The sequence below is a fragment of the Polyodon spathula genome, chromosome 3 (assembly GCF_017654505.1).
Source record: "Polyodon spathula isolate WHYD16114869_AA chromosome 3, ASM1765450v1, whole genome shotgun sequence".
In the NCBI taxonomy this organism is placed as follows: Eukaryota; Metazoa; Chordata; class Actinopteri; order Acipenseriformes; family Polyodontidae; genus Polyodon; species Polyodon spathula.
The window spans coordinates 35177735-35191416 of NC_054536.1; the positions used below are offsets into that span (position 1 = coordinate 35177735).

The 13682-nt window shown below is 36.7% G+C and overlaps 1 protein-coding gene across 2 annotated transcripts in view; it reads left to right on the forward strand.

Annotated features, from left to right (window-relative positions):
* The window catches only part of LOC121313030 (F-actin-uncapping protein LRRC16A-like), a 103440-nt gene that overhangs the window by 58844 nt on the left and 30914 nt on the right, over nt 1–13682 (forward strand). For both annotated transcript variants that reach the window (XM_041245140.1, XM_041245141.1), the window contains exons 21-27: nt 1657–1829; nt 2238–2306; nt 3669–3762; nt 4147–4245; nt 8640–8768; nt 9539–9670; nt 12656–12831. In XM_041245140.1, coding sequence (XP_041101074.1) covers nt 1657–1829; nt 2238–2306; nt 3669–3762; nt 4147–4245; nt 8640–8768; nt 9539–9670; nt 12656–12831 — 872 coding nt within the window. The remainder of the gene's footprint in view (nt 1–1656; nt 1830–2237; nt 2307–3668; nt 3763–4146; nt 4246–8639; nt 8769–9538; nt 9671–12655; nt 12832–13682) is intronic.

The window sequence follows — 13682 nt, forward strand, 5'->3', positions numbered from 1 at the left end:
GGCGAAATGTCAAAATGGCTGCCAACCATGCGATCAGTCAGCTTTATTTTGTGATTGTCATTACTTCCCTTTGGTCTCAACAAGTGTGTGAAGTTACAAGAGTTTATGTGGATCTATGTTCATTTTATGGAACATGCAAAATTTAGGCAAAAAGTCAATATGGCGTCCAAACCATGTGACCAGTCAGCTTAATTACGTTGCTGACGTTACTCATAGGCCTCTACTATTATACAAAGTTTCATAAGTATTGTACCACTGACATATACTGCAACATGTGCAAAAAGATCAATGCTGAAATCTTATTGGCCCACAGTAGCCATGTTTTTTTTTTTTTTTTTTACTGTAGCAACTTCCCTTGAACAAGAGTAAAAGATAATCATACTTACACACCAACTTTGCTGCTTGTTGTATAACTTATAACTATCTATTTTCATTATTGCTTACTTTTCTTTGTCTGCTCTCAATACCAGCAACAGCTACTTACCAATTATATTTTTACCTTTTTTTTTATTCCACTTAGTAGCGCTATCAATGTTTTTCTTATTGCAGGTAACATTTTCTGCTCCACTTTTAAAGCATTCACTGCATCCATGATTAAGTGCCACTTTTTTACAGTCTTCGTTCGTTAAACTTCCAGACAACTTGCCAAATAGAACAGATTTGTTTTGGCCAGCCATTACTATAATTGTATCAATTTCTTCTTTGGAAAAAAAAGTTTTCCTTTGGACCCCAGCCATTGTGTAATTATCTAATCAGTCACTGGGCTTCAAAGTGGATTACCAAGTACTGATTTTTTTCAGCACAGATCACAAAACAGTGATTGCAAGTGCCATTGCTTTTTGAAATGCTCTCAGTGACGACCTCATTGCAACCACATCGCAATCACAGGATCTTTATGAAACGGGCCCCAGTGTTACAGGCAGCCACTCATTCTGCCCTTTAACACATTTTTCCTGGGGTGGTTAGCCACACACCTTAATTGAGCGACTTTTGAGTGGTATAATATAAGTGGTAATTCGGGCTATAAGATATATATCCCGTTCGGTGATGGCTACATTTCTATTGCAAGAAATTTTCTTGTTTCAATATGTGAGAGAAGCTCAGCTAAGCAGCCATCAGCCGGTGAATTGATGTTTCACTTTACATAAAGAAAGGTCCTGTCAATTGTGTTCTGTGGAGCTAGCCATTCAGAGCATGCATAAGGTCAAACCCACTTATTAAGATCTCTCAGGAGACATTGTAAAAGTGTTGTTATAATAAACTTGAAACCTGCCTTTCAGTAAAGACCCCGAAAAATGACTATTTGAACTCAACTCAATTTCTTATTGTAGTAATTCTTTGTATGATTAATTATTTCATGTTACACTATGGATGACCATTCTGTCTTATTAAAAAATCACTAAAATGAATAGTTCTGTGTAGACACCCCCACTCCCTCCAATAATGGTTTCTATAGCAACTGTATTGTAACTTGGAGATGCCAAATTTGGGGTTCGAGACATATGTGTTTGAAGAGTATATTTCTCTTTTTTTCTTTCTCTGTGTTTTGGCTTGTGTGTATTGGCATTTTTTTCTCTGCATGAACACAACTCTCCTTCTGTGTACAAAGCTTGAGGTTTGATGGTTAGGCTTTGCTGTGTTTTAATTTCTCAACAGCCTCTAACATCCCTATCCCTCGCAGACTCCAAACTAAAGAGTGACTTAACAATCGTTTTGAATGCCCTTGGCAGCAATACCTCGCTCACGAAAGTGGACATCAGTGGTAATGGAATGGGAGACATGGGGGCTAAGATGCTGGCCAAGGCACTGCAGATCAACACAAAGCTCAGGTAAGACGACTTGACTGATCAAAGAGCTTTCACAGTGCCAGAAAAAGAGTGTTGTTTGTATATGTATATGCCTAGTTACGTTACGCATTGCTCATATAATTTCTTAATCCAGAATATATTGAAAAGTGGTGTAATTTGCCTACCACACTGTTTTAAAGGTGCAGCATACTATGAGATTTAATTGAATTGCTTCTCCCTGCAATTTGTTTTGTGCTAATTTTATACTGTTATAAATATTTTCTTCATCTCACAAAATGTGTCTTTGTCTTTACAAATACTGTAGTGCCCTCCGCCTTTAATTTTGGACGGGTCTGTCAATTTTTACTATCAGGGACTGTATGTTAGTAAAAGATGACTACTATACATTGTGTTTGTTTTGACATTTTGTTATAATGCATTATGCTACAGGACTGTCATCTGGGACAAGAACAATATCAGTCCACAAGGCTTGCAGGACATCGCTGTTGCTTTAGAAAAGTAAGTAGGCAACCTTTTGTCTTTTGCCACAGGTCAAGCAATGTTCAAGCAGCACCTTTATATCAAACCTCTGTCTGCCCAAGGGGACAAACTCTCTTGGATGAGAAGGTAGCCCTCATGCCCTTGAACTGTTTATAAAAGGGGTGCCTGGTCATTATGTAGGGATTGTTACATTGGGTGAACAGGTTTCTTTAAATTATAATAATTGCAATTTATATAAAAGAACGCTAATTATTTTTGTATGTCCTGTTACACATTTCTGCCTATATTGTCATGTCCACAATGATCATAACCCTTATGGACATTTGGTAGAAGTTATTGAGGATGGTGCAGTCTCTAGACTCTCTTGAATTTTTAACAGCACTAACACGCTGATTGACTGAGCAATTTAAGGCTTTATGTTGGTAAGAATTTGATGAACATTTCTATGGATATTTGTTACAAAAAACAAGTTTCTTATGCTATTAATGTAAGGTGCAGTGACCTGATTGGAAATTTCTTTTAATAAAAAAAAGCAATTTCCTAAAACAAATCTTCACATTTCTATAGTATTTTGTAAAGCATTACAACATTAATCAAATATGAAATTCCTTTAAGCTAGTGTATTTTTATTTTTATTTTTTTTTTAACTTTAAAAAAAATAAAAAGTTATCATAGTAAGGTGACTTGGTAAACAACTTTTCTCCAGTGAAAATACAAGGTTTCATTCAGTTGTATTGGATGTTTTCCTACTAGTATGTTTTCTAGTATGTTAATGTAAACTAACTCTGCAGAATACTTTTTAGTTTGCCTTATACAGTTTACTGCCACAAGCCAATGTGTCCATATCCTCCCACCCCCCACCCCGCCCAGTGCACCCAGATTTTCTTTTTGAAATCCAGTTGTCCTGGGATTGTCCGGCTACAGCTCCTGCTGTTTCCCGGTCGATGGATGCCCTATACAGGGTGCATGTTGCGCAGAAGCTGGGCCTGGTTTTAATTAGCGCTCCTGGCCAAGCACACTACCTGCCCCAAGAAGCAGTTCCGGGTCTCAGAGGTGATCCTCAAGCATGCCTATTCAGCCAGTGCATTCGCCATATCGCTAGGCAATTATAATAGTATTCTGGTAGTCTATTTGCTTAGGTTACTTTCTGACAGTCACAGGCCCTCAACACAACAGATGGCTGAGCTTCGCCTGGTTAACAAGAATCTGCTCCATGTGTCAGAGCTCAATGGGCAGGCTGTAGGCAGGAACCTGCCTGCACTGATAGATGCACGAAGGCAGCACTGGTTTTCCCAGTCACGCGTGTCTGACGGGGCATTTGCATTGTATAATAGTTTGCATGGATGTTTTTTGTACATTTCTCGTCAAATTTCCTCTTAGGAATTTTACCTTAAGATGTATGCCTATTCCCATCAATGATGCTTCCCAGGCACTGAAAGCCAATCTGGAAAAAACTGAAGATGCGCTACAGAAGGTGAGACTCGCTAACTGAGGAGGTCTGTGGCAGGACCAGTGCAAGTTAAGGCTTTTTACCAGAGTTGTGTTTCTTGGTCATATTTAAATTTCTGTCTGCAGTGTAGCTTGTGTACTGCTGTTCCATATACATTACTTTGAATGTGGGTCTTAGTGAGTTATATTTTCATAGTTCAGATAATTGATTGCATTTTAGAGGCTATTACTTTAGAACCACATCTGGTTTTGATATTCTATTTATAATACTGCCACTTGCCGTTTTGAAATTACTTTATGCTTTTCAACCGTGGAAGTAATTGTTTTGTCTTCTGTCAGATTTATTTAAGGATCTTTGAAGCCTTATATTACTACTGGTTACTGTCATTTGGAATTATTTTCTTTTCAGATTGAGTTCTATCTTCTCCGCAATCATGAGACTAGGAAGTACTTGCAGGAGCAGGCTTACAGGTTACAGCAGGGCATCGTCAGCACGACCACACAGCAAGTAAGCGTTTACCAAGCAACTTTATTCACATAATAAAGAGGTTTAAAGATGTCCTTGCAACATGTGAGATGTCATGAATTCACACCTCTTTTATAGTGCGTACATTAACACACTGGGCACTATTTTGGGTTTAATATTCCATGTGCAGTAATGAGATTAAACTCAGAAGGTAAAATTCTAGGCATCAAGATTTTAGGACCACCAGAATGGGTGCCTTGTAACTGAATTGCATAAACTGGTTACAATGGGCACTATTTCTCCCAGGGAATGGTAAGTAACTACATTTTTTTCCCCTTACTTTTTATGATGCTTAAGTTATTTGGAGCTCAATTGTTCCAATACTGATTAGTTTTTTCTGCTGTATCTGAACTCGTAAGCAATAACCCACGACAGACTATGACGTGTTCAACGACCCAGAAGTGCAGTAAGATAATACTGCGATTATAAAGTAGTTTTATGTTTATGTTATAAAAAGAAAACAATAACATTTTAAACTTTAAATCATGCTGTATGTAATGTATCCTTCCACCAGTGCAAAATAGTTTATATACTTTGTTTTAGAAGCTACAAATTCCTTTTTTAGATAGGTCATTTTTTTAAGTACAGTTTGAAAAACTAACAATATAAACTGCTTCTTTACATGTTTTATACATAAGTAAAGTTGACTTTTGAAATCACTGTTTCCCAAGTACAATAATTACACTCGACACCTTTATTTTTATTCCTCCAAACACGCTGCCTGCATCTCTTCTCAGCACTAGTTTAACTTCTCCAGAGTCTAGCTCCCAGACACAGTGTAGTTGAACAAAACTGTTCACTGCATTATAATACACACTGATATCTGCAATTACAGTAATGTATTTAACTTTGCATGCCATATTCTTTAAAATGCTGCCTTGTTTAATATGCGGTTTGGAACTCTGATAGCTCCTGTTATTTTTAAGTGACGCTTTTGCCCATTTTGCTGTATATAAAAAAACTGGCCAAACTCGATTTATCATTGTAAAAATATAACTGCGATTTATAATTTAAGTTACAGGTAAATTAAACCTATTCTAATTGTATATAATCTGAAACATCTTTGTAGTTTTCTGTTGTTATCTGGTAAAATAAATATGTTAGGTTTGTATTCAGTTAATTAAAAATAAATACAGAAATGGTTCCACCAATTGAATGCTAAAATGATGTTAATATCTACTACAAATTTGAAAATGGTGGTACATCAAGTACCATTTACGGAATGCCAACCCCCAAAATAACTCGAGTTTATCTGTCTTTACTGCAATGCGGTCGCCTCTTACGCTCGAGTCACACATACACACAGTGAGTTTGTGCTGTAAAAATGTATAAAAAATGCAGTTCATATCAGTATTGTTATTACTTAGTACTACTGAATATAATAAAACAACTCTGACAATACTAAAATACTTGCTGCCTCAAGTTTAACTCTAGTATAGAATACAAACAAGCTAAAAGGTATATGTTTGTAATGAATACTGACGAAATACAAAAAATCATTTTTACTGTAAATATAATATATATATATATATATATATATATATATATATATATATATATATATATATATATATATATATATATATATATATATATATATATATATAGGATAGGGAAAGGTTTTTACTAAAAAAAATAACATGTAGGCAATAAACAATAAACAACGGGGTGGAACAACCACAACAATACGTCCTAACAAAAAAAAGGTTGAACTAGAGAGAAAGCGAGAGAGAGACTCTACTAAATCATATCCGGGTAAAGAGGTTGTGGGGGTGGAGGGAGTGAGTGTCTAATGCTTCAGCGTATGATTCTCCTTGAAGCATGGAGCAATGAAGAGAGCTTGGCGCCGCCTCTTCGCTGTCACTTAATGTTGATGGTAAATATTCTTCGCTTATGTCTTCACTGACACACTCGCTGACATCCGATTCAGTGGAACTGTTAGTATTTGAATTTAAATCGCAATCTGAATTCAGTAGTATTACTAGTACTTCTTTCTCACTGAAATTTTTGTGACTGGGATAATTGTGTAATTCAGTCAATATCTAGCAGAGGGCGCAAAAGCCAATAAAAGGTGCTACAGGAACCTCTTGTTACAATATCATCTGATCATTACTTTTTTCCAATTGCATTGCCTGTTCTGTATAGGGAGTGCTTGGTTGGGAATATTGAGGACTGCGCCATTAAAACCAGACACTACATGTTTACATTAAATTCTATTCTGCAAAACCACTGATTATAGCAGGGGGTTGCCTGGAGCATTGTGAATTGAGGGGATGTAGTTTTATAATACAGACATATATGTACATGTAGAGTTTGTGCAGTTGATCTACCTGATATACCTGATTAAATTTGCCTTGGCTTTGAATCTTTATTTCTAAAACAGCTCCCTGATATGAAGATCGACAAGGCTTGACTTTGTTGAACATTCAGATTTTTATCAGACTGTGTGTCGAACTTCAAGCAAAGCGTTTCTCAATTATGACAATAAATTTCTAGCTACGAGACATCAGGTCTGAAGGAATGTGTTTTCAATACGAAAACTGGTCAAAATGGTGTCATACTGCCATCTGGTGGACAATGGAGATGGTTCAGTTTGCAATTAACATTTTTTTAAATGGGGAAATATGTTAACTGTTATAAAAATGATATACTTGTGAACTCTTAGATATACAAAAATTGAAAATGTAGGGTATGAAAAGCCTTAATTAAATCACAAAAAATTAAGTAATGTATAATTCAGGAAATTGATTAAAATTGAATTAATTAATTAGAATGATAATTGTGGGACTTGTGTGATTTATTTTGGTACGGCATCGTGTGAAATCACATCAGGAAAATAGAAATGTGATTATTAAATAAAAATGTATAACTTAGGAATCCATTTTCTGTGATTTGTGATCTTTTGTTCAAATGAAAATGGCGAGGTGCCTTTTTGATGAAGTTATGGGGCCCGTTATTCGAGGGTATGCGCCAAGCACGAAACCAGGTTTGTGACGCACAGAATAAGGACTGTAAAAGGACTGCGTTAACTCTGCGCACACTACCATTCCAGCACTGACTACAAACAGACAACAATGGGAAACTTGGGTAGCATGCAGCGTGTCCGTCGACGTGTGGATGTGAATGATGCAAGGCACAGCCAGCAACAGCAACCCCGACATAGGCGAAGATATGCTGAAAGGGTGTACCGGCCTCGGCACACATTTGAGGAGCTCAGCAATGAATAAATCGTGTATGTGTATCCTGGCTACAGTGAGGAGATAATGCAGGGTCGTGCACCTGTCGCGTGTGGTAGGTGCAATTGACTGCGCCCATATTGCCATCCAGGCACCTGTTCCAGTTGTCCTGTTCTATCAGGATTCCAGTTGTATTCGGAATAGTGGGAAATTTGAATAGCTGTTCCATGCCATGTATACAGGATATTCCGAATGAATCCATCCGTATTGTAGATACCAGTATTCTGAAAACGTGATACCGAATACCCACTTAGTATTAGGATACTATCGGAATGCTAGCCCTTCTAAACACCTGTGGCAAAGTGGCTGGTAAGGGGAACAAGTGTAGCGGTGGTTTTTTCCTGGGTGCGTGAAGACGTGCAGGTGCTCGGTGCAGACACAGCTTGTGTGGTGTGTAGTGGTGCTCCGGATCGTGCTGACCCTGGCGACAGCTCCGGAGGTGTGCTTAACTGTCTAGTGCTGAATACAAAATCAGACAGTTACACGGACAGACACAACAATACAAAACACGAACACAATCCACTCTGAGAGCTCCTCTCTCAGTCCTTCTCTCTCCCCAATCGTTTAACCCAAACAAAGGAAAAGATCAGCGTTACCCTGGCCCCTGTATGTAATCCTGCATGATATCTAGGTAAACGGTTGCAGCTGCCTTATTACTTGCAGCTGCTTCTCGTTTACCTTTCAAATCAATACGGTCTTACAACAGAGTCGCGCTTCTTTCCAGGCTGACCCACTTCCCAGACCTGGAAACGAACTGTCAGGCCAGCCTTTCCAGATACTTCTCCTCTCGTTCTTTAGCGCCCTCACAGGTTGGGAGGAAGATTCATCACCAGAACTCATCTTTCTGTCACAACACCTTATTCAGAAACCATTTTTTTCTGTACACACGAGTCGTCGTTTTATAATCTATAATATATAAGATGACGACTTCTGTGCCCAACAAAGCCTTTGCAAAAACTGTGCACAAATATATTAGTACGTGTATGACCCCAAACTGGTTGCCGACTATGCAATAATTTCCTTTTTTTTTGGGTTTTTTAGTAGATCAACAGTTAATACCAGGATGTATGTCCGTGTTTGCTGTTACTAAAACCATACAGGTAAAATATGACCATTTTTTTCTGGTTTGCTGCTCTATAGATGATCAGTAGGATGTGTGTCAAAGTCCAAGACCACCTTAACTCTTTGAAAAATTCAGAAACGGATTCTGTAGTGGAGGATGTTAAAATGGCGGAAAACTTCATGAGGGATGCTAAAAACTCAAAAGCGGTAAGAAATTATTATTATTATTATTATTATTATTATTATTATTATTATTATTATTATTATTATTATTATTATTATTATTATTATTATTTATTGTTATGTATTAGTAAAATCTATCCCAACCATCAACATTTTTATTCCCAGTGCAGCTTTGCTTCAGCCTTGAAAGAGAGATAACTATAGATTTAAAATATGATTCCTTACCTTGTCACAATAAAACTTTCTTCAGTAAACCACTAGAGGACTTTTAAACCATGACAGGGCTTTTGAAACAGTTTATATACTTTGAGCCTTTAGGCAAGAATGCTTTAAAAGAGTGCTTTGGTGTTTATATTATGTAAATTACACTACAGTCTATTCTGTGTGCTCAACTTTAGCTAAAAGCTAACTTGTTGACAAAATTCAAGGGTCCAGTTTATCACAGAATGCACAAGAAGCCTCTTATTAACCGGGGAGAACTTTGGGGATCACACTCGTCTTTCTGTTTGTCAAACGGGGTGTTTTAAATATGTTTTCACCTAAATATTACCTGTTTTTAAACATATATCTCCCATTATTCTCTCTCATGTACATTGACTTTAGTAGTTTAATATTAACATTAGAATGGTACCTCCATCATTTTAATCAAGTCAGTTACATTAGATGCACAGTACCGTGGCGGCGTCATTTATTTCAGATGGACTTGACAGAATGGTAACATTGCTGTTTCTCATTTGTTTGTTGAGGTGTCAGTTCAGTTCTGCAAGTCTTAACTGATTCCCTTTTTCATGCAGCTGTTGCCAAACCTCTATCACCTGGGTGGTGCTTCCTGGACAGGTGTCAATGGCTCTGCCTCGAATCCCATTCATGAGAAACTAGAGTCCATGGCTGGGGAGGTCACACTGGTTGTAGATGAACAGTTAAAGGTAAAGATGCATTATGCGTACTTTATCCACAGAAAAAGTCATTGCACATGGAGATATTTTCTTTGTATGTGTTATTTTTTTCCTTTTACATGTTTCCATTAAATATGGAATATAAATGGCTGTAACACTTATCAGTATGTGTTGCCTATATTTTCTTCTCTTATTTAAATATAGCGCTATGAAATGTACTGTTTTATCGTTGTTTTAAAGAAAGATATATATAGTATCATGGTGCTTTATGACAATTTTATATCTAATTATTTTAGTAGATACCATCTCTCTCTCTCTCTCTCTCTCTCTCTCTCTCTCTCTCTCTCTCTCTCTCATAACTTTATACATAACTTTGTATAAGATGTTTTGTCAACTAGGTGAAAGCAAAAGTCTGTTTTTTTTTTTTTTTTTTTTTTTTTTATTTATAAAGGCTGGGGGCGGAAAATGGGTTTTGCATACCAGTCTTGGCAGTCATCATTGTAGGAATGATTTGGGTAAAAAGAACACATGCCCAAACCTGTCCTTTTGCAGAGTTAGTGAATTGTTAATATTTGATATACCACCATATACATGAAGGTAGAACAGCTGTATACAGTGGTAGCCAAAAGCAGCTATGAACATTTTTAAATATGGCATGATAAAACTAAAGTGAATGCGATTTGCACAGTTTAAACTGCCCTGCATCTTCTGCATGCTAGAGGACATTATCTGACTAAAAACTGGTTTGTTACATCTTACTACTGAAATCGTGTTTTAGCAGTGTCACATGCTGAAGCTTGTGAATACCAAAAGCACAAAGCTTACATTAGTTAGTCAGTTATACTGCACTGCACTATATATGTTATGTATTATTTTGTTAATGTAGTTTAACTGTTGTATGAAATTCGTTTTGCTAGTTACACAGAACTAGCAATGACCCCACCCCCTATTAAAGTATGAAGTGTACTGTTCCGAGAATAATTTCTTTAGCGTACTGAATCAGATGGCACATAAACTGCTGGTTTCCTCATCTAAATTGTTTCAGGAAATATGAAAAACATGTATCATGCAAATATTTTTTATACAGTAGAACTTTTCATTACAAGCATGTGAAGGTTGTTTTTATCTTGGCTATTGGGTTCAATTAAAAATCTTGGGGAAAAGGCAGAACTCAGAACTCAGAACTGCGCCTTAAGACTCCAGGCTGCAAACTCCTGGTCGTCGGACTATATATAAAGACTTTACTGTATGAAATTATTGTTTTTGTTTACTTTCCAAAATTCTTGGCCATTTTTTTCTGTCAAAATATGTATAGCAATAAGTCGACAGTACTTGCACACTTAGTTGTACCTTTTTCCTTTGTTGTATTCCACAACGAAATCCTTATGGTCACAGACACATTCTTCTTGGTGTGTAGGCATTTTTTTTACATTTCGCCACAATTCTCTGTATCGTAACTGTAATACAGCTTTAAATCCTGCAAACAAGCCTCCATTCCTAATTGTAATCTCGTTTTAAATCTCGCAAGCAGAGTCTCCAATAGAAATGTAGGAATGTGCTGTCAGTAGTTGGGGTGGGTTTAAAGTATTCAGAGTGAATCAATGATAGATACAAGTCAGGAAGGAGAGACATTGCCCAGCTGCACTGGGAAAGGTAGTTTTTTAATGGGAAAGGGGTGGTCAACATGAATTGAGTAACCATTTCCACTGTTATTGTTCCACTGGCTATACACCAATTACATTTTTTTCCATCGTTGCTTAGTCTAGTGGAATCGTTTTCTGTGATACAAGATAAATATAGTCAGAAGTCCTACCATTATCAAATTGTTGCCCCACTTCCTGTTTGGTAAATGGAAATTCAAATACTTGATAGATAAACTAAAATACTTGTAAATTCTGATAAACTCTACACTGGAAAAAATGGTGGACTCTGAGATTAGTATTGATAAAATGACAACTAAGTTGCAAAATTGGAGTAGGCTAAATCTTTCAATCGGGGGAAAATCAATGTAATAAAATAATTACATTTTAAATTAATTTACACAACAATGTCACTTGTTTTTACCTTCATATCTTGACTGAGCCTGATTCTGTTTCGTCTTATTTTTATTTAAGAGATAACAAATTACATTAATTGCTTATCCCTGATCCTAATTGCATTTCATCCTTGCACTCAACTAGTTTATCATGGTGTTTTTGTTATTTTTCCCACGTTGTTTAACAGGGTTGTCCTGACCGATTTTCTTTTCAGTATAAAATACCCAATATGGAGTGTACATTGATGGCAAGTTGTGGCAAAGTGGTTGTGTACAGGTGCAGAGGTGATGCAGTGCAGGAATGAAACAGACAGAGACTGTAATCCGGTTTGGAAAAGTGTTTCTTTATTTTTAATCCAGGTCTGGCGACCAAATAATAATCCCCGGCAATACACAGCAATGTTTACTGTGCTGTGTAAATACTAATGCGTTGCAGTCCCAAATAATAAACACAAATATCCGCCCCACAGTAATACTAACACAGTCACCAGTCCTGGGTACGTGCAGTAGTGCTCGTGGTGGGTGATACTGTTTATTTAGTGACAATTGTGAGTGCTGTTCCTGGTTAGTGCTGGCCCTTGGCGACAGCTCCGGAATCGTGTTTAGCCGTCTAGTAATACACAACAAGACAATTACAGACAATCAAAACAAAACACTTATGAACGTCTCCTTATTATTTATTAGGGGGTCTCTCACACAGTCCTTACAGTTCAGTTGTTGTTAAACCATTGCTGTCACGCATGACGCCTTGGTAAACTAGTGCAGCTACCTTTACAATCTGTGGCTGCTACGTCGTTTCCCATCCGGGTCAATATGTTCTTGCAACGGAGTCTCGCCTTCTTCCAGAATGACTGACTTCCTGACTTATATAATGAACCCCATTGTTCATTATACTGAACAGTTTAAATCTGCTGTGCAGGTGACTTTTTGTGGGTGTACAGTAGCTAATGTTTTTGATTGTCACTTTTTTTGACTTGCAGACTCACTTGGAATCAATGGTGGATGCAGCTGAAAGGCTCTGCCCTCACGTGATGATGAAAACCAACATCCGGCAGGATCTGATTGAGGCTAGCACTGAGAAAATGTCCATCCCACACACATACGTCAAGAATGTTTTACTGGAGCAATCCGGAATAGACATCCTCAACAAAATCAGGTACATTTTACACACATAGACACACAACCCGGGTAGGAGTTTAAAAGTTTTAATTGAATTTACTGTTTTCTTTTACTTTTTATTTTTACTCAACCATGACCACTTACATTTCATGAGAATGGTTTGTTTATTACACTGACAAGTCATCAATCTAAGACTAATTGCAATTTTTTGTGGTGGTTACTCTTCAATTTTGATCGCCAAAAAGGCAGCAAAAGACGTTCAATTACATTTGTTTTACCAAGTTCAATATACAAGGCTACAGAAATGAGCTGCAAGTTATCCATTTCTGTTTTTCAAGCAGGTGTGCTTTTGCAGTTGCTTTTCAAGGAGGGATCTTTTAGTATGTGTAATGAATCGATTACTTAATGTTACTTCATTCTGCATGCTAGACCTGTAAAAAATAGTCAGCTAATTTTTGGTGAAATTAAAATAAAAAAACAGTAACATTTAACCTTTAGTAGCAATTATATGGTTCACATGGAAGCCGGAAAGGGGTGCAAATGTGTCCCAAATACGTGAATGCCACAGAACTGTGTTATATTATTATTTATTCATGTCTGTATTGAATAAAAGTTGTGTAGTACTAGGCATTTTTAAAATAGTTTATGTATTTAATTTTAATACAACAAAACTGCACTATCAATAGGAAAGGCCTTTTAAAATTTCACAAAAACAATTATAAGTGTTATATTGTACATGGAAACCCAACATCTACAAAATCTAGTACATAACCAAACTAACAATTTATCAACACATACTTGTGCTTCAATATGAAGTCGAATTACACTTAAAAAGTAGTTTCAGTCTATTTGGGGGAAAAAAAAAACCCAGAAAGATAAAAACAAGAT